At 39.4% G+C, this 25,032-nt stretch overlaps 1 protein-coding gene across 4 annotated transcripts in view; it reads left to right on the top strand.

The window, feature by feature from the left end:
- The window catches only part of Prdm5 (PR/SET domain 5), a 162,156-nt gene that overhangs the window by 32,212 nt on the left and 104,912 nt on the right, over nucleotides 1-25,032 (top strand). For all 4 annotated transcript variants that reach the window (XM_063286722.1, NM_001427515.1, XM_063286721.1 and 1 more), the window contains exon 3: nucleotides 24,886-25,008. In XM_063286722.1, coding sequence (XP_063142792.1) covers nucleotides 24,886-25,008 — 123 coding nt within the window. The remainder of the gene's footprint in view (nucleotides 1-24,885; nucleotides 25,009-25,032) is intronic.

The following is a 25,032-nucleotide window of genomic DNA, read 5'->3' on the forward strand; positions in this document are numbered from 1 at the left end:
TAGGAGTTGCTGGGAAGTGTGAGGTGGACTAGGTATGGAGCAGGGAACAGGGGCAGGGACTGTGTGTAGATAAAGGATGGGATGTTGTTGGGACCCTGGAAAGAATTGGGTCATTTTATTTGGTGGATTTTGGAGTTCTTTGTGGCTCAGTTTCTTAACTGAAGGGTATGTTTATGGATTGAAATATTTATGAAGTGTCAGTAATAATAGAGACAGGACTGGATTCTGCTCTTTCATATCCAATATGGGTTGATGTATGCTGTTCTTTGCTCACATGTAAAGCAAGTAATATATGAAGAACAATAATTCCAGAGAACTGTCCAAAGTCATTTCTTTATGATAACCTTTTAAATAACTGCATGGCAACCACAACATTGTATAAAATGGGGTGAGTCTTTTCTGTGGGATTCTTCATGCATTCATTTGGGTGGGTGTAGGGGCAAATTTTCTTGCATCTGCTGGACTACTCAAGGCTTCCTTCAAATTCACTAATGATACCCTTTATCTTAACCTTTTCTATAAAAGTTCACCTGCATTTTCTGCCCACTTCTTCTTTCTGACCAAGCAATTCCTCTAGCTGTACTAATACGTGTGCATACATGTACACACATATAAACAAAGCTACACACGTGTACACATGTGTACATGTACATGCTTTTACACACGTGTATGTGAGTTCACACACATGCTAACACAATGCACACATGTACACACATGCATACATTCACACATACATGTGCACATGCACACAACACATACACACATACAGTGCACACATATTCACACATGTGTATACATGCATACAACACACACTATGCACATGTACATAGATACACTCACATGCTCACACATATACAACACACAAATATACATGCATTGTACACACACACATATACATGCAACCATACACTCATATAGGCACATGCATTTACCAGATATGCACATACATGTACATATACACATACTGATATACTCATATTCATACACCTATACACACATTCACAGATACATATACACCACATACACACATGCACACACCCTGCCTCAGTGTGATTTAAATTTTTCATTAATATTCTATTACATATAAATGAGCTGAATTTAGAGCTCCAAGGAAAGGAAACAAACTTTCTAGTAAGTATCAATAATACCACTACATACTTATCAAGACAAGTAATATGCAGGTTATCGTCATGTTATATAACTTGCTAGGAAAGTTATACCATGACAAATGTTTTGATATTAAGAAATTTATGATTGATTTTCAGTTTATAGATGACTTCTTTAAATTCAATTTCATTGCTACTTTCCTGACATTAAAGCCTGTAAATATACTTTACTTGCATAGATACACTATTCAAAAATGAAACATTCTCTTCAGGGTTACATTAATTTTTCTAAGTTGATTAAAGTTTGTCTATTGATAATAGTGTATTAAGGGCCAGTCATTTGTGGTAGTTGATTAATTTATTGGAAAAATGATAAGTTTTCTCATTTATAATTATTTCCTTACTTATTTTTGTCACTGCTGTGTTCAAGCTCAGCATATTGGGTATGACAGGAGAGCATTCCTCACCCATACTACCTTCTTAGTCTCTCATGAAGTTTTTAATTATGAATTTTGTAAAATCTAAAGTGAGATGTAGTATTTCTTTTAAAAATTAGATTATTTATTGGGGTCATTTGTACATGTATTATATATGTAGATTTCATAAACTGTGAAGAAGGTACCATCTCGTCAACTTCACCAATAATTGTATGTTGAGATATTATTGCAAATATTTCAGGTAGTCCACATATACTTTGGGTGGTGATCTCTCTTTCACTCTGGTATAGATGTATTGAAGTAGCCCATGTGACTCACCTCTTATGTCTGTTAGACAGCATAAGCAGGATGTAGAGAACAGCTTGGGTTATCTCTTTAGAATTGGCTCATGGGAGAGGTGGAGAGAAGGGCAGGCAATTGGTGGAGAAAGGCCTTAATAGTTCTTTTTAATATATTTTAACTTTTAAATTGTTATCTATTTTAGCACTTAATCTTATCTCTAGGACTGGGAATGTACTTCTCTTTGTAGAGTGCTTACCCAGCAGGCACAGAGCCCCAGGTTTGATCCCTTGGAACAGGCAATAGTGGTGCACAGCCGGAATTCCAACCTCAGCACTTAAGAGGTGGAGACACAAAAATCAGAATTTTAAGGTCATCTTTAGTTACTTGGTGAATTTGAGGCCAGCATTAGCTTTTTTCAGATCCTGTCTTTAAGAAGGAAAGAAAAGCAAAGCTTTAGTTTGTGTGTTTTAATTATTACATTGTTGTGAGAGCACTTCAGTGTTCCCATGTCCCCCTTTCACCTCCTCAATTCTTTTGTTATCAATATCTTTCATTAGTTTTGAACATTTGTCTCAGTTGAAGAGATGGTATGGAAGCATATTACCGTCTGTGACTTAGACTTTACTTTGTACTTTCGTTCCATACGTTCTCACAGATGTGACTTAAAGTGGCCACCCTTACAATATTATGGAGACTAGCTTCCCAACTCTTCAAATCCTCTGTACTTTCTCTGACCCACCCTCTCAGTCATCTTTCCTTAAAAGTTAGAATGCCATATATTTGGAATTATATAGCTATTTCAGACAATAAACTTCATTTATAATCTATATATCTAAACTTACTGAATTCTGAGGCTTTTACACTCATTTGATTTTGTTGCTGAATATTAGCTTATTTTATTCCATGTGTGTATTCACATGTTGAATGTCTTAACTGTCTGTTATGAACAGAATTGCTATTGACACTTATGGGCAGGATTTTGTGTAGGCACACATGTTCAACTTATTTGGATAATTGCCAGGTAACATGGCCAGCTGGTCATGCAGTGAAAGCATGTTTGGAACTACCACAGTGCCTTGCAGACACTGTCATTGAGTTCCCTCCAGCAGCGAATGAATATCTCCATTTCCCTCTCGGCATCTGGTGGATGGAGCTATGCCATCTCTCATTGTTTTACTTTCCAGTCTCCGAATGGCGCATGGTGCTGAACATTCTTCATACGCTTGCTTGCCATCTGCATAGCATTTTGGTTGTGCAGTCTTCTTATCTTGTACATATTCAAAATATTGGATTGTACTTTTCTGTAGTTTTTGGATAGTAGCAAACATTTTCTATTAATATGTCATTTACTTTGTAATATTTCTCCTGGAATACCTGTTTATGAAATCTAAGTTATCAATTTTTCCCTCATGGATCACTGCTTTTGGGTTTGTATTTTGACAGCCATTATCAAACACAAGAATGCTTGGGTGTTTCTCTGTTCTTCTCTAGGAGTTTGTCTTTGGGTCATCATTGTTGTGATAAAACACCATGACCAAAACAGACTTGGGAAGGAAAGAATTTAACTGGGTTACACTTTCACATCTTTGTCCATTACTGAAGGAAGTCAGGACAAGAACTCAAACAGGGCAGGGACCCAGCTAGAGGCAGGAGCTGAAGTAGAGGCCATGAAGGAATACTGCTTACTGAGTTGCTCCTCATGGTTTGCTCAGTCTGCTTTTTTTTTTTTTTTTTTTTTTTTTTTTTATTAACTTGAGTATTTCTTATATACATTTCGAGTGTTATTCCCTTTCCCGGTTTCCGGGCAAACATCCCCCTCCCCCCTCCCCTTCCTTATGGGTGTTCCCCTCCCAACCCTCCCACCATTGCCGCCCTCCCCCCATAGACTAGTTCACTGGGGGTTCAGTCTTAGCAGGACCCAGGGCTTCCCCTTCCACTGGTGCTCTTACTAGGATATTCATTGCTACCTATGGGGTCAGAGTCCAGGGTCAGTCCATGTATAGTCTTTAGGTAGTGGCTTAGTCCCTGGAAGCTCTGGTTGCTTGGCATTGTTGTACTTTTGGGGTCTCGAGCCCCTTCAAGCTCTTCCAGTTCTTTCTCTGATTCCTTCAATAGGGGCCGGATGCTTTTTTTTTTTAATAGAATCCAGGACCACCAGTCCAGGGGTGACACCACCTATCATAAGCCAATCACTGATTAAGAAAATGTCCTACAGGTGTAAAAGTATTTTTGAGTCTCCTGCCTCAGTCTGTTAACATAGGCCTAGTCCTGGAAGCGTCTAGCCTCTGTATATTCTTATCTAGGCCTCGAATGTTTTCAGCCTCTTCGATTTAACTGTTGAATGAGCTCACCCTTCCTAGTACTTTCTGAACTCTGGCTGGCTGGTTCAACTCAGCTGTTCTGGCTCAGAACTTCTCTCCACTGTAACTGATTCAATATGCCTTTTCTCTCAGCCTCTGACTTTTTACTCTGCTTGGTCTTTACTAACTTTGGTTGCTACTGGTAACTTGGTCTCCTACTAACTTTGGCAAGCCATTATAATCTAGCTCATTCTTATTTTCTGGCTTATTCTGTCTTCACCTGTGTCTAGCTTGTTTATCCTCTGCAACCTGTTTCTGTATAACTTTCCTGGTAAAACTCCCTCCCTCCCTCCCTCCCTCCCTCCCTCCCTCCCTCCCTCCCTCCCTCCACCCTCCCTCCCTCCTCCCTCCCCCCCCATCTCTCTTTCTCTCTCCCTCTTCTTTGCACTGCTCTCTTAAGTAGCGTTCCTTTTCTCTCCTCATTGAAGTGGGGCGTATTCTATTCTGTCAAATCTTCTGATTTCTCTCTGTCTGCCACTTAGTTACGCATCACTTTCAAAGATGGGCACTTCCTTCTACTAACTAACTTTATCTTCATTGTTTGGGATTAAAGGGTGTGCTAAGGGCTGAGATAACTCTGACCATTACCGTTTTAGTTCTTATTTTTATGGGTCTTTTGCATTGTTGACCTCTTCAATAATTTTAATTTTGACTCAGCTATTTCTAGAAACGCATCTTTTATTTTAGGTTTTCTAGCTAATTGAGGTAGAGTTTTTAAACTATTCCCTTAAAAGTTTCTAAATTTCTTGGTGTCTGTTATAATGCTTCCTTATTTTTCCTCTAATTTTATTAAAGTCATCTCTCTTTCTCTTGTTTAATTCAGCTAAGGGATTGGCAATTGTTTATTTTTCAGAGAACCAGGTCTTAGACTCATTGCTATTTGGATTTGGTTTGCTCTTATGTTTTCACACTTTTGAGATACACTATTAAACTATTTGTGGCTTTTCTGATTTTTAATGTAGACACTTAAAGAGATATAAAGTTCCTACTTTTTATGTCTTCCAAAGGACTTTCTATGTTGTATTTTTATTTTCTTTTATTTCCAGGATTTTTTAAAATTTCTTTTTTTAACTGATTCATCATTCAGTAGTGGCTGTTTAATCTCCATGAGTTTGTGTAATTTCTAGAAATTCTTTTGTTCTTGATTTTGAGTTTTATTGCACTGTGATCAAAGAGAATACATGGAATTATTTCAATGTTATATACATGTACTTTTAGTTTTGTACTGTGTCCCTAAATGTGGCCTGTTTTAGATAAACTTGGGTGTACTACTGAATAGAGTGTGTATTCATTGGAGTTTAGGTACAATATTCTGTAGACATCTGTTAGGATCTACATTGATTTTGGGTAAGAAATGAAAAGAAATAGACTTTCTTTTGGAGTACTTTAGACTGAGAACAAGCTTAAGCTTGAGTTCTCCCCACCTCACTCTGTCTTTCATCTGTCTGTGGTTTGCTGTCTGTGACCTGTTGCATGTGTCTGAGCTCTGTCTCTCTCTGTTGCCTGTGCGTTTTGTCTGTCTCTAACAAAGGGCTTTGCTCTGTATTTATTGACCTGTGTAGAAAACATAGTATGGGAAAGGAATGAGGAGTGCTTTTGTTTATTTTATTTTTAAAGGACATTTTTAACAGAGTTTTTATTAGGGAAGAAGGTGTTTTAGTGACCCCAACTGATCCAGAATAGCACTTAGAACTTTGCACAGCTGTTACCAAATTATATCCACATGTTTCTTTGAAATATTTATTGTTTAAGGTTGCTTTTAAAGTATTCCCTGTTGGCTGCTTTCGTCAAATGATTACCACAACACATAGATACATACATTCATTGTTCTGGGTCAGGGATGTGGGAAAGTGTATACATTAAGGTTAGAGATAGATGTTTTAGCTTAGGTTGTAAAAGCTGGTAACTTGGGAAATTGGAGGCTTAGAAAGGTTGGGTACATCGGTTTCCTAAAGGTGGGCTAAAGTTAAACAGCTCGAGCATGCAGTAGGGCAACAGGTTAAGTAGATACTTTCAAATGACCTCAAGGCATATGTTTAACTTTTTGCAAAGTGTGGCAAGAGTTTAGCCTCTTCCAAGTCAAGAGGAGTACTCAAGGTTGTTCAATGAATGAGGCCAACTAATTCTGATGTTTATTTCTTTGTGCAGATGACCTGTCCATAGAAAATGTGGAAGTTATGTTGGTATTATGCTTTTTACGAGACTGGGCTGCTCAGAGTTCCTGGTATATGTGTTGGGATTGTAATGTCTTCTTGGTTTATTGTTCTTGATCAGAATGGAGTGTGTCTGCACGTTAACTCTGGGTTCAGGTTTGCCTTCTCAGACACTTGGATAGTGCTGCATGCTTGTGGCCTGGTCCCGTTTGCTTTCTCATTTCCCGTCCTGGAAGGTAAGATATGCCTTTTGTAGGCAAAAACACCTTTTTATGAATCTATTCGGTTAATCTCAGTCTTAGGATTGGAAAGTCGAGGCCATTGATATTTAAAATTATTAATGAAATGTGTGAATGAGATTGCTGTCAGCCTGTGGATCTTCCTGCTGTTTGCCTTCATAGCTTTATTCTATACTTCAGTCATTATGGCTTTGCTTGCTTGCTCTGTGGTTTCTTGGCTGTTTATGCTCTCTTCAGTCCAAAGTGTTGTTTCCACTATTCTCAGTAGGGCTGATGTGGTGGGCATGAATCTTCTAACCTGCTTCTATCTGGAAATGTTTCTCCTTCTTCTTCAGTTGGAGCAGATCGCACTGCTGGGTTAGGTAGTCTGGGTTGGCCTCTGTAGTCTTTTAGAACTAGGACTGCATTGCTCACAGCCTTCTGAGCTTGTAAAGTTTCATTGAGGAGTCATCTGTTATTCCGATGGGTTTGCCTTTATATACGGTTGTGGATTTTCTCTTGTAGCTTTCAATGCCCTTTCTTTGTTCTGTATATTAAGTGTTTTTTATTAAGTGATATTCTATGGTGAGCTTCTTTGCTGTTCTTGTCTGTTAACAAGATAAATTGTACAGTGACTTAGCAATTATGTGAATTTATTTATTTTTCATATTTATAGGATTTCACTTTTGCTCATGGCTAGCCTGAAATCCTTTCTGCAGATTTACAGGGATACCCCTGCTTCTGCTCCTGAGTCCTGGGGTTAAAGTCATGCGTCATGCGTCATGCGCATGCTCTAGCAATTTAGTTATAGAAAGTTTGAAGTTGTAGAAGTGAAAGTGTTATTTATTTATTTATTTATTTATTTATTTATTTATTTATCTATTTATTTATTTATTTATAAATGGTGGAAGGAAATTTTTCTTAAATTGGGTGAAAATTCTAACATCTGGTTTGGATGGGTTTGCTTAGCAATAGAAGTGTGAACTGAGGACCATGTTAAACTTTCTATGAGTAGATGCTTTGCATATATGTATATTGGCACATGTGACCTGGGTGCAGTTTTCTGCATTCACCAGGTTTTACAGAACATGAATGTGTCATGAACAAATGTAACATTTCAACTATATTGGAACTAATTGACTTTTTAAAACAACCAATATAGCAGAACAAACTGTGTAACATTGAACATTGATAGTTTCTTACTTTATAAAGTTATGTTTTTTAACTTTTAAAAAGGTTGAATTGAGTTGTTTATCTGCCCAATAAGGCACCTGTTTTTAAGTAGCTATTCCTTTTGTTTTTCCCCATTTATTAATATTGTATTTTTCTCACACAATATATCCAGATTACAGTTTTCCCTCCTTTTATTCCTCCCAGTTCCTCCCCACCTACCCTCCCGTCTGGATCCAATCCCTTTCTGTCTCTTATTAGAAAAGAACAGTGCTGTAAGATATAGTAACCAATTAACACAGCAAAATATAAAATGATTAAAGAAATACTGTATCCTCCACGTTGGACAAATCAAACCAACAGAAGGAAAAGAACTGCAAAGGGAACTCAGCTGTTCTAACCCAAAACACCAAGCGGTGCATTGTTCTTCAGGAAGTGGCTGTGCACTGGCCTTGCACCCCAGCTAGTGCTTTTATTTACTCTCAAACTGTATTGCTTTGTCTATAGGGACAGTTTCTCCTTGCCCCTAGCTCTGTTATAACATTACCATTTCTACTGAGTTATAGCATTGGCTTGATCTTTATGTTCGCACATTTTTTTCCATGGGCACTGACTTGAGTACTTGGTTGACTCCCCACTCTAAAGTGGTCTGCTCTTCAAAAACCAGTCAGTGTGCCTGAGCTTGTTTCTTGGGTACAAGTTAGATGATGGCTTCAGGGTTGTCCTTGACAGGTATTTGAAGTGTACTGTATCTCAATGCAGCAACTTTTAACTCAGATCCAGATGGGCCCCTGGGCCCTTTTTAGACTCAGCCTCATCCTCTGCACAGTGCTTCATGAAAATTCCACCACTCAATTAACTGGAGCTGGCCTACAAGTTGAAATGATTTATGTTTTTATGTAAACTGTGCTTGCCTGGTCTAGGGTTTTGATTCCTATAGTAGCCTGAGCATAGGACTCTAGGTTAGCTAGTAAGCAAACAGGAAAGAGTGGTCACATGCTTTAGGTTATTACTTTAGGCCAGACAGCCTCCTTCAGAGGTCCTAGCCATCGGACAGGATTTATTCAGTCCCTCTCAATGTTTCCACAGGAATTAAATAGTGTCTGTTTGTTGCCCAGCAGAGAAAAAAACTTATTTCGAGCTTGATGGGGTGCCCCCCACAAGCCTTACTTAGAATGGGGGAGAGTCAGAGTGCCCTTCCCGCTCCCTTCTGTCCACTCCTGCAAATTGCTTCAGCAGCAGCAGCAGAGGCCTTGATGCTTCCAAAAGACACAAGCAGTAACCTGCAAGCAGGGGTCAGCTGCCTCAGTCTGCCTCCAGTGTCAGTGTTGGTACTGTGAGCCTCTCCTTTCCATCATGGTGACAATGTTCTTAGGACAAGTTAATATTTGTGCTACCAATACGCACTTTGTTCTCATCTTGATTCTGATGTCAGTGTGTGTGTGTGTGTGTGTGTGTGTGTGTGTGTGTGTGTGTGTATGTGTATGTCATCATTAGGTGTCGAGCCTTTGATTTAATTGACTTGTTTTCACTTAAAATAATCTTTTGTACTTAATGAGTTCAAGGTTTTTGTTTGTTTGTTTGTTTTGTTTTGTTTTTTAAACCAGGAATATTGTGGGAAATAAAATTTAGTCATCTGGAAGTAAGCTAATGTGTTTTGTTTGCTTTTGAGAATCTTCTCATGCCATTCTAAAGCTAAGATCTCATTTGAAATTTTACATATTTCCAATAATTAAGTAAAAACAGAAAGAAAACATTTACCATACTTTTCTTTTTATACCCTCTGTGCTATGTTAACCTACTGTGACAGCCTTTGTTACAGATTTCAAATTTTCTGCTTAATAACGGAAAGGTTTTTACTCTTGGATTTTTTTAGGTGCTGATTTTGACTACTTGAACAATTGACTGTGAAAATCATTATTAATAGATATAACAGTGAAAATGAATAAACATTTGAAAAAGTGAGACCCAACATGCAAAAGAAGCTAATAAAAATCATCTATTAAAAATAGTTCTTATCTCTAGTATCAGAAAAATTAAATATTTTGATACTGAAATAATTAACCAAAATATCTGTTCTAAAAAATTGTTCTGTTATTTTATGAGGAATCATGACTAATTAGGCAAATGAAATACCCAGCTGGAGAAAAGCAAGTTTTCCAAAATGTTGAGTTTCAGTCAGGGTGTTTGGAATGACATTGCAGCCTGGTGTCAGCAATTGTTCAGGGGACTAAAGCATTGGACTTCTACAGGGTGTACAAAATTTGAATTATAGCAAGCATGATTTTAATGTGACTCAGACCACTCCAATAGACAGAACAGCTTTTGGACTGAGTGGAACATTTAACTGTGGGTGTCCTGATAACTTTTTGTGGGGAGGAGAAATGTGGACTGATAGCTGCTTACTGCTTAAAGACAGTGTTACTGGACTTTAATTAAAAACAAAAAACCAACCAACCAAACAAACAAAAAACAAGGCATGAGGAGATCTCTCAAAGGTTAAGAGCACTTGCTGCTCTTTCAGAGGACTGGGTTTGATTCCCAGTACCCACATGGTGGTTCATAACTGATTACAACCAATTCAGACATAGCTCTAGCAGGCCTTTTTATTTCTCTCTCTGCTTTTCTAAAATCAGATTATATTCCAAAAACCATCCCCCAAAGTCTCCTTCCATATTTGTCCACTTCCTCCTCCTGAGACTGATTACCAAGATCCAGCTATCTACTGAAATCCAGCAATCAAAAGTCCCGTTTGGCTACCCTAATTAACATATCTAATTAAAATGAAGTACATCATCCTAACACAGACTTTCCCTTTCTACTTTTATAAACTGCCAATTGCCTGTGTGCTATGTCTGTCTGCTCCCTATCCAGAGGCTCTGGTACAAATATCCTATCTAGGCCCTGTCTCCTTTGTTCCCTCCCTATTCTCATCTTCTATCTCCTGTCACTGTCTCTTATTTCCTGCCCTTTGTCCCTCTGGGGCAAATGTCCTCTGTGCTGAGAACTTGACCTTGGGTGCCCTGAGCTGATACAGATCACTTCAGTAACCACCCATAACTCCAGTTTCAGGGGATCCAATGCCCTAGTGTGACTTTCTCCGTCACCAAGCATGCACACAATGTGCAAACATACAAGTAAGATAAAATAGAATGAATAGGCTAATTAAAAAGTTAGAAGATAAGTTCTGTTTTGCTTCCGCCTGTTCAACATTTCTGACAAGAACCATACTTGGCTGCATTATCTGTGATTTTGACTGAGGTTTGAGGATGGAGGTTTTCTTGTCCTTTTAAAATGTTATCACTTGTGAATAGTTAATGATATTTTATTATGTATGTATGTATGTATGTATGTATGTATGTATGTATGTATGTGTGTGTGTGTATTTATTTTGTTGTTGAGACAGTGTCTCACTATGTAGTTCTGGATGGCTTGGAAATCACCAGGTAGACCAGACCAGTCTTCCAGCTCACAGAGATCCGCCTGCCTCTGACAGTTTCTTGCTGGTATTAAAGGCGTACTACACAAAGCCTGTCCTAAACTTACTATAGGAGTTGTAAAGTCTTATTATTTGTCCTGTCCCTTCTCTTCCCTTCCCTTCCCTTCCCTTCCCTTCCCTTCCCTTCCCTTCCCTTCCCTTCCCTTCCCTTCCCTTCCCTTCCCTTCCCTTCCCTTCCCTTCCCTCCCCCTCCCTCCCTCTTTTTTTCTCTCTTTCTTTCTCTCTCTCTCTCTTTCTTTATTTCTTCCTTCCTTCCTTCCTTTCTTTCTTTCTTCCTTTCTTTCTTTCTTTGTTTTGGGGATCCAACCCAGGACACAATTCCTCAGCCCTATACTTAACATACATTTCAATGTAGTGATAAAGATATATATCTTGATATGGAATATATCTCCTTAGCTTTTTATGTTGCAAATCTAGCTCTATGTACCATTAAATCTTTTCCATTTTCCCTGTACCCAGCCTTGGTAACTACCGTTCTACTTCCAATTTTTATGACTTCAATTGATAGCTCAAATAAGTGAACTTGGACAGTATTTCTTCATTGTTGTTGTTTTAATAATCAGTTTATTTCCCTAAACATGGTTTCAAGGTTCAGTGTGTTGAAGCAAGTGGGAGAACTTCCTTCCTAGTGAAGGCTAAATTAGATGCCATTGTTAGTGTGTATCATGTCCTCGGCACCAGATTATCTATCTATTGATAGGTATTGTGGCTGCTTCTGCTTCTCAGCCATTCTGAATGGCAAAGGAATACATGTCCATAGATGACTCTCTGAGAGTCCGATTCCAAGTCTTCTCAGGTTTATACACAGAAAATAGTTCTACTTTCGATTTCCCAAGGGACCTCTGTTTTCTTCCACCCATCAACAGTATTTAAAAGTTCTCCTTTTTCCCTCTTCCTCACTGACGTTTCTGTTTGTTGTTTGTTCTTGTTATTAGTTGTAGCTTTTTATGGCTATGAGAGATGAGTAATATGTGTATATTTTAAATTTTACTACATTTTTAAAATTATGTATGTGTGTATGCATGTCATATTACATGAGCTCAGGTCAGAGGACAACTCGTAAGAATAGATTCTTTCCTTCCACCCTGTGAATCCCAGGAGCTGAATTCAGGTCTTCAGGCTTGGCCACAGGTGCTCTTATTTACTGAGTCATCCCACAGGCCTGACAGATTAAAAGGTATTTACTTACTATATGAGTTTTTAACAGTCAGCACAACAGAGCAAATGCTGAAATTTAGCATGGGTAGGTTTTAGTTAAGATGGAGGGTAATTAGAGTTGATACTGATTGTATACAAATGAATTCAGAGTAAACTTGATTTATGTGTACATTATCATTACTGGTATTATTTGGCAGGTAGAACAAAAACCCAGACTGTAACAAAAGAAGAATGTCTGAATGGGAGAGAATCAGGCTCTAGCACTGTGTCACCTACTGGGAGGAGTGTTATAGACTTAGAAATTGGTAGTGTTGGCATTGCAACCTCATCAACCACACAAGGAGAGGATCTGAAGCTTTTGACCTGTCAGTCAGCGAGGAGACTTGAAGAAGAGCAGAAAGGAACAATAGTTATAATCATGTGATTCACTGTGATGTCATGTGGGAAATGCTGAAACTTAGCTGTTAGGCAGACCTAAAACAAAACAAAATGCTGTGAGTGGAATGGGAGAAGTATGTTTCTGATCAGCATAAGGAAAACCTTTTGTCAGTGAGAAGCATATCCCATGAAACCTTCAGCTTCACAGCCTGGGATGCTGACAGGGTCCTGCACAGAGAGGATGCTCCTCCAGCAGGCAGAACCTGTCAGAAGCAACTCGTATTTTGACTGTTCCTTACCCCCATCTGTTCATAAAAGTTTGAGAAAATAGACAAATGATTTCTTTACACAAACACCCTAATGCATTATAGTAGCTGACTTTGCTTGCCGAGGCGCAGCCTACCCAGATGTTAAATGGAATAAATCTCCCCCTTAGGAAGAATCTAGAATCTTTGATTCTCCTGACAAATGAAAAGGTGGGTGGTACTCCTTTTCCATATGACACAAGAGCCATGTGGAAGCCCTGTCCCTGTGTTCTCTTTGTTCCTCAGCACTTCCTGTCCCTCTGTTCTTCATTCTTGTTCCTCTGTTCTCTATCATGGTTCCTTGGCATTTCCTGCCCCTGTGTTCTCTGTTCACGTCCCTCAGCACTTCCTACCCATGTGTTGATGCTTCATTTAGCCATCCCACCTATGTGATGTTGATTTGTCTTTACTTGGCCTGCGCCTACTCATTGCCCACTCTTTCCTCACTGAGGGCCACTTTTTCAGCACCTGTGATCTCTGCCCTTGCCTTTTCTCAAGAGCTCTGAGCTCTTTCATAGCACTAACCTCATATTGTTGATCTTTTGTGCAAATGTCTAATATTTATTGAATGAAAAGACTTTATGTATCTTATTGTTATAAGCCTTGCAGCTTTGTAGTAATTTGGGGCTGAGAGAAGAGCCTGCTGTATGTGTTTCTCTCAGTTAGGCCCCTGGTTGTGGTTGGAATGTGCATGGGAAATAAGCCAGAGACAAGCTGCTCTGCCCCTTCTCTCTTCCTGCTTTACACTCTTGCTTCTATGTCCTCTCTCCCAGCTCTTTCCATCACCTACTCTGGAAGCCTGCAGTCCTCCACCTTCCTCTCCTCACCCCTTATCCTACATGTTTGTCTTCCTCCCCTTGTTCTTTTAAAACTGTACTTCCTCTTTATTGTGTACACTCACGCTTCGGCAGGCTATTATTAGTGTTGATCCCTGGGCTCAGGTGAGGTCGGAGCATCCCTTACTTAATTGGTTTCTGCGGGTTTCCTTGTTTCAGTACTTCTCTCCCTAGCCTTTCCGTACTTGTGCAGCCCCTTGGTATGGGCCACGTTGGTTGGTTTCTATTGAGCAGCACAGGTGATGTTTGTGTTCTGGTTGCTTTGCATTTTTGTGTCCCTCAAGGCCATTTGCCACTATCCTGGGCAGTTACATGACAACTGTAGTCCAGAAGTTTCCTTGAGAGCAGTGTGCAGTGCTGATTTTCTTTGTGTGAGTTTTTGTGAGCTTGCCTACTTTTGACCTGTGTAATTGCAAACTGAAGCTCTGATCTATGTGTTACATTAAAAAGTGGGTCTAGGGGCTGGAGAGATGGCTCAGAGGTGAAGAGCACTGGCTGCTCTTCCAGAGGCCCCGGGTTCAATTCCCAGCATCTACATTGCAGCTCATAGCTGCCTGTAATGTCTGTAACTCCAGTTCTAGGTTATCTGACACTCCCACAGAGATACATGTAGGCAAAACACCAGTGCACATACTTACATACATGTAGGCCAAACACCAGTGTGCATAAAAACATCAAGATTTTAAAAAGTGAGTCTAAGGAATTTTTCAGAAAGTTAGAAATATTAATTTTTGCAACTCTAAAGCACCAGCACACATATAAACGTTCAACATGCAGTTGAAGCTTGCCAGGCAGGGCTCGACATTTGCTTGAAACTACCTGACAATCTTTGTTTGCTTTGCATATAAAGAAGATTAATGTTCATGAACTTGAATAAATTTCATTTAATGACTAGGCTGGTAATTTCTTCAGTGTATGATAAATGACTGTTCTGAATTACTTTTGTTCTCTGCAGAATTTTTAGAGAAGCTTAGATTATTAATATTTTGATGTATGTATTTCTGTTTTTTAAGTTTTGATTTAATGAGCCAAAGTTTTAAAGATATCTTCCCATCTGCCAAACTCTAGAGCTTGATTGAAATTCATGTATGTTCTTTTGTTTGTACTTGGCTAATCTTGTATTTTCTTACTCTTGGTAGGTTCAAAGTCCAGGGGAGGGCTCTGTTCATTTGCTTCGGTCTCCCAGATTTCCTCTACTTTGTATGCGAGTTTGATTATTGTGGGGGATTTGAAAAGGAATGTATTCCTAAGTGTAGAAGAGGCTCAGACCTCAGCACTGCGTGAACTGTTTTTTTTCTTCTCCTTTTCTTTTATTGCATATTTTCTTTATTTACATTTCAAATTTTACCCCCTTTCCCGGTTTCCTTTCTGGAGACCCCTTATCCCATCCCCACCGTCTGCTTCCACGAGGGGCTCCCCTACCAACCCACCCACCCACTCAATCTCTCCTGCCTTCCCGCCCTGGCACCTCCCTATACTGGGGAATTGAGCCTTCACAGAACCAAGGGCCATTGATGTCCAGCAAGGCACATGGACTGTTTTTATGTATGGACTCCACACTCAGGCGCTCAGAGGTGTGGGAGTATATAGTTCCCTTGAGGAAAGTGCTGGAAAATGTGGTGCTGAGTAGCCCTGTGGTTGCTGCATCTCAAGCTGCCTTCCACGAACTCAGCAACTCTGTTCCCAGGCAAACTGGCATGCTTTGCTTTAACTCTCGCACTGTGCTTTCTCTCAGTAGCAGTGCAGAACCTAAGGTGTTTATCTTATCTTGCTGAAGAAGAAGAACTCCACTGGCTTGTCCAACTACTTGTCTTAGCACCTAGTTCCATAGATCCTTTTCTGGAATCAATTAAATCCAAAGTGCAAGTAATATGTAAGCATATGCCCCATGTTACCTTTCTAAAGATCACTTTAAAACACAGCTTTAAGAACCTCTGCTTTAAGGAATTACGGTGTTATAGAGGAACATCTTCAGTTTATGCAAAAGCCCAAGATCTGTAGCTGTTTCTGCAGAAATATCAAATCGTGGGACTGTGTGTGATCAGACAGCAGATGTTAGAGTCAGGGAGGTCTGTTAATGAGGGCAGAGCAGTAACGGTTCTCATGAGAACAGGATGTATTTAGAAGCTGCTTGTCTTGAAGCGTTCATCCTAACAACCCTGTGATGTTCCCTGTCATGCACTGAGTGTGTGTGGAGGCCTCGAGAGTGAGAGCAGTTTGCTGGGCATTCCAGTTGCATATTAGGCTTTCTGTGTGTGCACGCATAGCCCACCTTTTCTCCAGTGATGTGAGATTGCTCTGGACAAAGAGTGTTTTGTCACTTTGCTATTTTAGATGACTTATGTTAAGGAGTAGGTAGTTGCAAAATGAAGAACATTCTCTTCTGGAAAGCCTTAGATTCAAAAAGGATAGTTTAAAACTCCAAACTAAAAGCACATAGTACTGAGTACAAAGTTTCCTGACTTCTCTTCATTGCATTCTCTATCTCTATTTTTAAGTGTTTATTATACATCAAGGTGAAAAGGCTGTAGAAAACCTTTGCAGTCAGTAGTGTCTTTACTGTTGAGCCATTGATACCCACTAAATCCATCCATACAAGTCCTTACAGCTTTTCTGTAGGTAGGGAAACCCCAAACACTTAAGCACTTACTTGGAGACAGCTAATGAGATGGGAAGTGTATAATGTGGATTAGTTGTAAGAGGAATTGATTGTAGTCTAAGAGTTAACATTAAAATGTGAAATGAGCGCATAGCACTTCTCTCTTCTCTCCATCCCGTCCCTTCCCTTCATTTCTTATGTGTTGTTTTTAAAGGCATGTACACTATTGTTATATAAGTAAAAACATTTGGAGATCACAAACAATCATTTATTAGCTGGGATAAAGTGAGAAAAGCTTGAGAGGACCTCAGCCCCATAGCTTCAGGACCTGAAGGTCGACTGGTAGCTGGCTGAGTGTGGATGTAAAATGTTTCAGACTCGCCCACAGGCTCTAACACGACATCTAGGTAAGCCATTCCAGAATTGTGACCTAGTGTCTGTCAGGTAAAAGTATTCCTTTATGCTAATGCTGTCATAATGAGGTCATTATAATATAGTGCCAGGATAGCAAACAGAAATCTTGCTTCCAGGAATGAGATATTCATTTTCTATTATTGCATAACAATTAACATGAATTTGCAGAGACTTGAAAAAAAACTACTGTTTTGTTATTTTAGAGTTCTGAAGGAGGAAAAACCCACATGTAAGTCTGCTTACAGTTCTCACCAAGCCAAGACAGATGTAAGAGCTGGCCGGCCTGGGCTCTTAATTATTCACTCACTCATTCATTCACTCCTTCATTCATTTGTGTATTTATGCATATGCGCAAATACATACGTGTAAATGTAATGTACCTTGTGAATGCCCAGTGTCTGCAAAACCTAGAAGATTGAAGAGGCTGTTGGATCCCATGGAACTGGAGTTACAGACAGTTGTGAGTGGTCATGTGGGTGCTGGGAACCGCATCTGTGTCATCTTCAAGCACAGCAAGTTCTCTGCTCAGCCATCTCTCCATTCCCAGACCTGACTTCTTTTTGGAGCTGGTGACCATCTGTGTGTGTCCAAGCTTTTTCACTATGACTGTGTTTGGTTCTCCTAGGTCAGCAGTTTTCAACCTGGGGGCCTCACAACCCTTTTAGGTATTGAACAACCCTTTCACACCATTGGAAAACATAGATGTTTAGGTTACAATTCATAACAGTAGCAAAATTACAGTTATGAAGTAGCAACAAAAATAATTTTATGGTTGGGGTCAACACAAAATTAGGAACTGAATTAGAGGGTTGCAGCCTTAGGAAGGCTAAGGACTACTGCACTAGATTCTAAGGCTGTGGTTCTCATTTCATTGCTAACTACTGGCTAAACATGTTTCAATGCTTAGTTCCCTTAGTGTCATTTGTCAAGCCACCTTTGGGACCCTGTTGTCTCAGCACTGTTTCTACTCTCACTTCACTCCTTATGAGGAAGTGAGAATTATACAGTTAAAAAAAAATCCCTAATTAGTCTTTTTTGTCTATTCACCTTCTATTGATTTTAATTAAATATTTTATTTATTTACACTCCATATGTTGCCATATTTCTTGGTTTTCCCTCCCCTTCTGCTCTAAGAGGGTACGTCTATGTTCTTTTTTATAACATAACAGGACCTTAGAAGGAATCCTTTTTGTACATAGCTTTAAGGAATTCTTACATGCTAAGACAGTTTCCCATGGGTAGGCATTGTGAAAACTTATTCTTAGACTTCTGTGCAGTAGTTGGAAACTGGTGACAAGGTTGTACACATACTAAAGTTATGTAACAAGGTAGTGTCATTAATTGGTTGGGCATGACACAAGTCCTGGTTCCATGAATAGCTGTGAAATTTTTTTCCCCCTACAATATATTCTTTCATTTTGTCCCTTAGTTTTCAAAGGATCTGCCTTCATAGAGCAGTTTTGAGAACTGAATAGACATTTTTTATATTGTGTTGCTATGTGCTTGGCACGTAATAAACACTCCATAACTATTAATCATTATTACTATTATTTGTTCTTCAAAGTGGAATTCTTTCCTGCCATGTTTTGGTTTTCATGTAATGAACTTGACTATAAAATCCAAAGCACATGTTCAGTAAAAATAACAAATGTTAAACAAGAAGTAGTTTTTCATCACTGTGGAATCTGACTGTTGGGCATCTGTCTAATCCATGAATTCTCTTGCTATAGGTAGAGCATTGTGCTTACATGGCTGGGGCCACGTGTGTATGGTTGAGTTTATGTTGGAAATGAAGTGGAAGGAAGATAGGTAGAGCTAGGATGAGAAGGCAAACCGCCTGTGAATAAAACAGAGGGTGGTCTTTATAGCCATTGGTATGGAGGGATAGACAGTTATAAAAACATGTAAAGTACAGAATTGAGGATAGACTTTAAGGGAATGGGGGAAAATTCAGTAATGAAAAGACAATTTATATTCTGATAATGGGCCATTGTTGGACCATGCCTCCAAACCAAGAATGTTTCTTGCCAGGAAAGGTTGTGGCTGTCCTGATGGAGGTGAGGTGGACTGGAACGGTCTTGCTCTGGAAGTCCTGGTGGCTTGTCCTGGTCAAGAAGAGGTGAAAAGAGTTTCTAGGAGGACTCCTGGTACCCACGCCTCATTGTTCTTTACGTACGATTCTTTACAGTGATGTCAGAGCGCATTGCCAGAGCTTAAGAGAAAAGGAGCAGGTGAAGTGAGGAGAGGTTCACTGCCAGCTTTCACTGCCCTCCTCCTCCTCTGAGGACCACGAGGAGTGAAAATGCAACCACACCTGTGCCATGTCTCTGTGTCCAGAAACCATCGGAGGGTTTATTGGTGTGTAGATACTTTTAGTGACTTTTCCCTCTGCTCTCTCTGCTCTTGGGTTTGTTTCTCCTCACTCCACCTGTACGTGCTTTATAGCTATATGTACTAGACGTTTTTCAGGAATGCATTCCTATGTATATCGCCCAAAATAGCACTTTATGACCTTAGACAGTGTTTCATATTTCCTTAATACTACTCAAAATGCTAATTAAACAATAAGGCTATGTTCTAAAATTTTTCCAAAAAAGTTTTCCTAGCACATCTTAAAGTTATCAATGTTAGGTACAATGAGTGTTCTGTAGGAATAAGGAAAACAACAACTTTTTTAGTATTTTAGCATAGCATTATGATTACTAAATGATTATAAGAATTAGTACTTGGGTAATATTTGATTCTTTACGTAAGATTCTTTACAGTGATGTCAGAGCAAGGCATTAATCGTTATTACTAGATACAGAGATATTTGATTCTCAGATCATAAATCAGTTCACCAAACTGACACAAAGTAAGAATCAATGTCCCCTAGTTCTGACTGTCTCCCTTACACTCACCCAGTCCAAACCTGCACCTTTTTCCTGCACCAATACTGCTGCTCACGGGATGCTACCACACCCATCTGGACCTAATTTTTAAAGGAAGCAACAGAATCAGGATTACTTAACAGGGTGCTGGGCTACAGTATGAACCTATGTCTCCAGTTTCCTAAATTCCTAACTCCTGTACTGACATTTGGTGTTTATAAGCAACCCCACTCCAAATTGGAATCCTTTAAAAAATTGCTAAGAGAAACACACTTTCTGCTTAGAAACTATAAAACATTAGTTTGCTAGTGATGACTCTCTTGATATCTGCTCCCCCACCTCTGTGTGTGTGTGTGTGTGTGTGTGTGTGTGTGTGTGTGTGTATCAGATCTTATTCCAATATCTCTTCCTTTTAGCACTCATAAAGTATCTTGACATTTGACTAATTAAACTCTGAAGGCAAGGCATATGGCTTCCTTCGACTAAAAAAAAATCTCAGAAAAGTACTTGAAATTTAAATTAGAAGACGACATTTTATACATTAAAGACATGCACGCTGTCAGTCTTAGCATTCACCCATTGTTGTGAAAAGCTTCGTGAGAAGACACATGCCTTCTCTGGTAAGTCACGCTCTGTGACATCTACTCTCATCAAGAATGTCTGCCCACCACTGCTGCTCACTTGTGCCATGTTGCCGCTTCTGTGGGGACATGCGGCTGATTAGTTTTGCCTTTGGAGTCTTGCTGGCATAAGTAGGTAGTAGTTAGAGAAGCTTTCAGCATTTGAAAGGACTGTAGGACATAATGATGAATGGGTGGGTTCAGAGCCTTCTCTTAACAGTGAACAGCCAAATAATCGAGAAACCTTCCTGCCTAGAACTGACCTAATTTAACAAGGAAAAATATGAACTTTAAGGGAAGCTGACCTACTCTAACCCTGATTCCTATTTTTTTATGCTCATATGCTAAACTTTTCACTGACTGAACTGAATTTTTGTCTGCCTCCCGAAGGAGCTGTGTAGGAAGATGGGGAGGCTGTGGCTTTTCTTTGGTTCCGTTAGTCTAGTCTTGAGTCTGGAAGAAGATACATACGTGTGGTAGCAAGAATACACACAGTTTCCCCCTTGGACACTTGAAAAGCAATGTCGGTATTGAGCAGGGATGGGAACAGGTCTGGGAACAGCTTTCACCGAGTGATAGCTAAGCCCAGAGAGATGTAAAGCTGCCCGGTTTTGTCTCTGCTTTACCGAGGGTGTTCTCCCTTTGACTTTGGGCAACTTGAACTGCAATGATTTTGCTATGAAAACATTGACTACATTATGGGACCCAGGATTTGTAGAAGATTGTCTTAGGTGGGACAGTAATAAGTTCTTTCACTTCCTTCAAAATTCAAGCAATAGGAGATGGTCATTGGGACACTAATTTGGTGCTTTGGCTGCAAAACTCGTGAGGTGTTAGGACGTGATACTGAGAAGAATTATCCATCTTTGCTACACACCAAAACTGTTGAATGCATTACCTCAGGGTTCTCTGTCAAATTAGATAGTTAAATGGAGACCTTAGTGGTAGATAGCTGCCTGGGGTTGTCTTCATTGGCTTGTGCTAAAAAGAGCAAGGATGTGTCCTTCGTAGGGTGTAGGAACAAATGTACTGTGACAAGGGCAGGAAGATGCAGTCTTACACTGGATAATAATAAAATGGCTTTACAGAAACCATAGGCTACAGGCCAGGGCATGGCTCAGTAAAGAACCGTGCAGGGGCACTTAATAATTTGTGAGTGCATGTAATAGCAGTGAGATTGGCATTGACCATGTTAATGAGCAAAGATAGGTCTTCAAATGTGAAAATTTGTACAGTGTATAGAAATTTCTCACCATTATTATATTAGAGTATAAATAACAGCGTTATTTAATTTTTATTAAAATATTATTACTAATTAAACATTTTTAATAAAACAATGTTTAAAAGTAAAACATTTCTAAAGAATTTTAATGATGTTAAATTGTGCATTTTTCTTAAGATGGAATATTATATGAGGTTAACAGGCAGCTGGAAAATGTGTACATCCTGTGAACCAAAAATTTAAGTGAGCTGCTAATACTGAGTTTGTTAGTTTTTTTCCTATTGCTGTGATAGAATAACCTAACAAAAGCATCTTAAGGCAGGAGGACTTTTGTTTGTCCCACAGCTCAGAATATAGTTCACTGTGGCAGAGAAGAAGTAAGCCGGCCACGTGGCAGCCACAGTCAGTAACAGAGCGATGACTCAGTGCCCTTTCTCCACTTCTACTGAGCAGGATCCCAGCTCAGGGAATGGTGCCACCTGCAGTGGCTGCGGTTCCCATCTCAGTTATTGTAATTAATTTAATCATCCAAAGACATGTCCAGCAGCCATCTCCAAGAGATAATTAAAGATTCTGTCAAGATGACAGTTAATACTAATCAATACATTGAAAATAATTGGAGCCAAAGGCCCTGAGACAAAACTTAAGAAAATACATAGAGAAATGTGCTTACTGCAGTAAGCCTCAGAAACTTGGGTTAATGTCTAGCATCTTTGCATTGAGCTCAAAGGTCAAGTACCTCTGACCCATGTTATCCAATACTGAGTAATGGGCACATCACCGACAGGTTCCACCTACATCCCTGACTAGGGACTTATGGGCCATTGACAAACACATCTTCTCTCTCATTCACTTGTTATGTGGATTTCAACAATAGTTGTGGTTTTAAATTACATTACAGTTTTCTTGAGAACAGAATTTTTTCCAGTAATCTACAGGGATGACTACTTGTTGTGATGAATTCAGTTATTTGTAATATAAAACTCCCCCCTCCCCCATGGCTATGATGGTACCTGAAGGGAAGGACTTTATTGCCAAACTTCTAAAGTTGTTAAATGAAATTTCTCTTTGAGTGATAGGTATACTGCATGCTGTGGATCCAGAAGGACAGTGCTGTTAGTGGTGTTTCGTTATCTTTTTCTCTGTATTCTCCATAGGTCAATGAGGCTTGAAGCATGGAGGCAGGGCAATTGCAATATAAGTTTGTTATTTAATTGGAGGTATAACCAATTCTCACAGTTCTACACCTAAGTATATGAGAAATACTTGATCGAGGCTTTTTACCTTCCTCAGTTCCTCCTTTAGCAGTTAAAATATTGAAGATTAAATTTCTGCTCTCCAGCGAACATTACAAATCTCAGTAGAGACGTTGTAAAAGCTCTTTGAGAAACAACAGATAGCAGAGAGTGGGGAAAGGCTAACTGATTTTTTTCCTGTACAATGTATGTTGAAATCTTGAAATGTCTCCTTTTGCCATGCACTAAACAGATGACTTTGTAACAGACTTGTAGGTGTAAATCATTGCACATACGTCCATGTGACTGTGTAGGTGGCTTCCTGGTCTGTGTGTTTGTGAGTGACTTGCCATCTACCAGTTGATCTCAGTGTCCATCATTTTCCTAGCTGTGGTATTGGATTCTCTTCAACCTTCTCCCTGTTCCATGTGCACATCAGACTCTTTCAGAACTCAAAGCTGGTCTGCTCCTTTGGCTTGCTCTTTCTCTGTTTGAAGTCTTTCTTTAACTCCTTTTCCTCTTTAGAGCACTTGAGTTCAAGCCACCTCAAAACAGATACTCCCCTGGTCTTTACCCCATTACTCAGTTTTCTGGAGTCCGCTTTATTTTTCTTCATAATCTTCATCTTCATGTTTACATAAAGTCCCATTGTATGTTTGTTTACTCTGAAGTATTTTGAGGCCAAAGGCTTAGTATTTCTGTGCCTTATTCACTAAACAATCTTCGTCCTGGGCAGCAGCAGTTTGTTGAGTAAGTGAAAGAACCTTGAAAATATGTGCCATGTGGATTTGCTGTCCTTGAACTTTTTTCTTACTTCATGTTTGTAAAGGTGCATTTCTAAAATTTACATTTATATTATGTGGGTTGCATGTTTGGAGTAAAAACCATTCATTTTTGTCATATCTGCTTGATTAAAATACATTTTTTATTTTTAGTTTATGGTTGTTTTTCCTTGCATGTGTGTCTGTGTATCACTAGTGTGCAGTGTTCAGAGAGGCCAGAAAGCACATCAGACCTTCCAATACTGGAGTTACAGAGGGTTGTGAGGCACGATGCTGGTGGTGAGAACTGATCCAGTGTCTTCTGCACAGAGTTCAAGGCTCTAAAGTGCTGAGCATCCTTCCATCCCTCCTCTGGTGCATTCAGTGATGCAGAAACACAAGAAGAGATGGGTGCCTGTGTCTTATTAAAGCGGGCCAGTGTCAACTAACCAATAATGGAGGGGTTTTGGAGACACTGGCGTCCACATATCTTAAATTCAGTATTGTTCAATGAACTGATTCTTTCCCTGACTCACCTACCTTTCTTTCCCTCCCTCCTACCTCTTTCCTCCCTTCCTTCCTTCCTCCCTCCCTCCCTCCCTCCCTCCCTTCTTTCATTCCTGTTACTTCTTTCCCTGTTAAAATATTGATTGTGTTTGACAAGCAAAGACTTATAGCTAGAGATTATATAAAATAAAATAATTTAAAAACATTGTCTCCAGAAATTCATGGATAATTTGTTAGAAGACAAAATGGAGTGTATTTCATTTATCCCCTAGAAAGCACATTTCCCATGGCTTGTCACCTCCCTCTAGTTAGGTCAGCCACTTCTCCCTTCTGAAGATAATTCACCAAGCAGATGGACGAGAATTGGAAGAGACTGCCTGGCTCCACTGCTCTCTCTTGGGGAGGCAGTGCTGCTTGTTTTGGTGGAGAAATGAGATGGGTCACGTTGTGATTATCTCTGGAAAAATTGTGATTGTTACCATGTATTCAAACACACCTGCAAAGAGGACATAGAAAACATGAGGTGTCTCTGTTATTTGAGGACAGTTTTGAGTCATGCACTTATTTGCCAAATTAAATAGTAGGCTTCTTTAGACATAAGTTTAAGCCAAGAGAGCTGTTAATTTAATATTTATTCAAGCTTATCAATAAAAAGGTGCATATTTCAGAAAAATATGTAGTATTTTACTTTTGGTACATTTAGTATGATTAATATATATTTCTGTGAAAACTGAAGTCATTTTGTTTTGCTTTAGGTGCGTGGGAGCAAGGGAGAAGTTCTGTATATTTTGGATGCTACCAACCCGAGACACTCCAACTGGCTTCGCTTTGTACATGAGGCACCATCTCAGGAGCGGAAGAATCTGGCTGCAATTCAAGTGAGCCTGTCGGCTTCATATTTG

Source organism: Rattus norvegicus, chromosome 4 (assembly GCF_036323735.1).
Source record: "Rattus norvegicus strain BN/NHsdMcwi chromosome 4, GRCr8, whole genome shotgun sequence".
NCBI classification, from domain to species: Eukaryota; Metazoa; Chordata; class Mammalia; order Rodentia; family Muridae; genus Rattus; species Rattus norvegicus.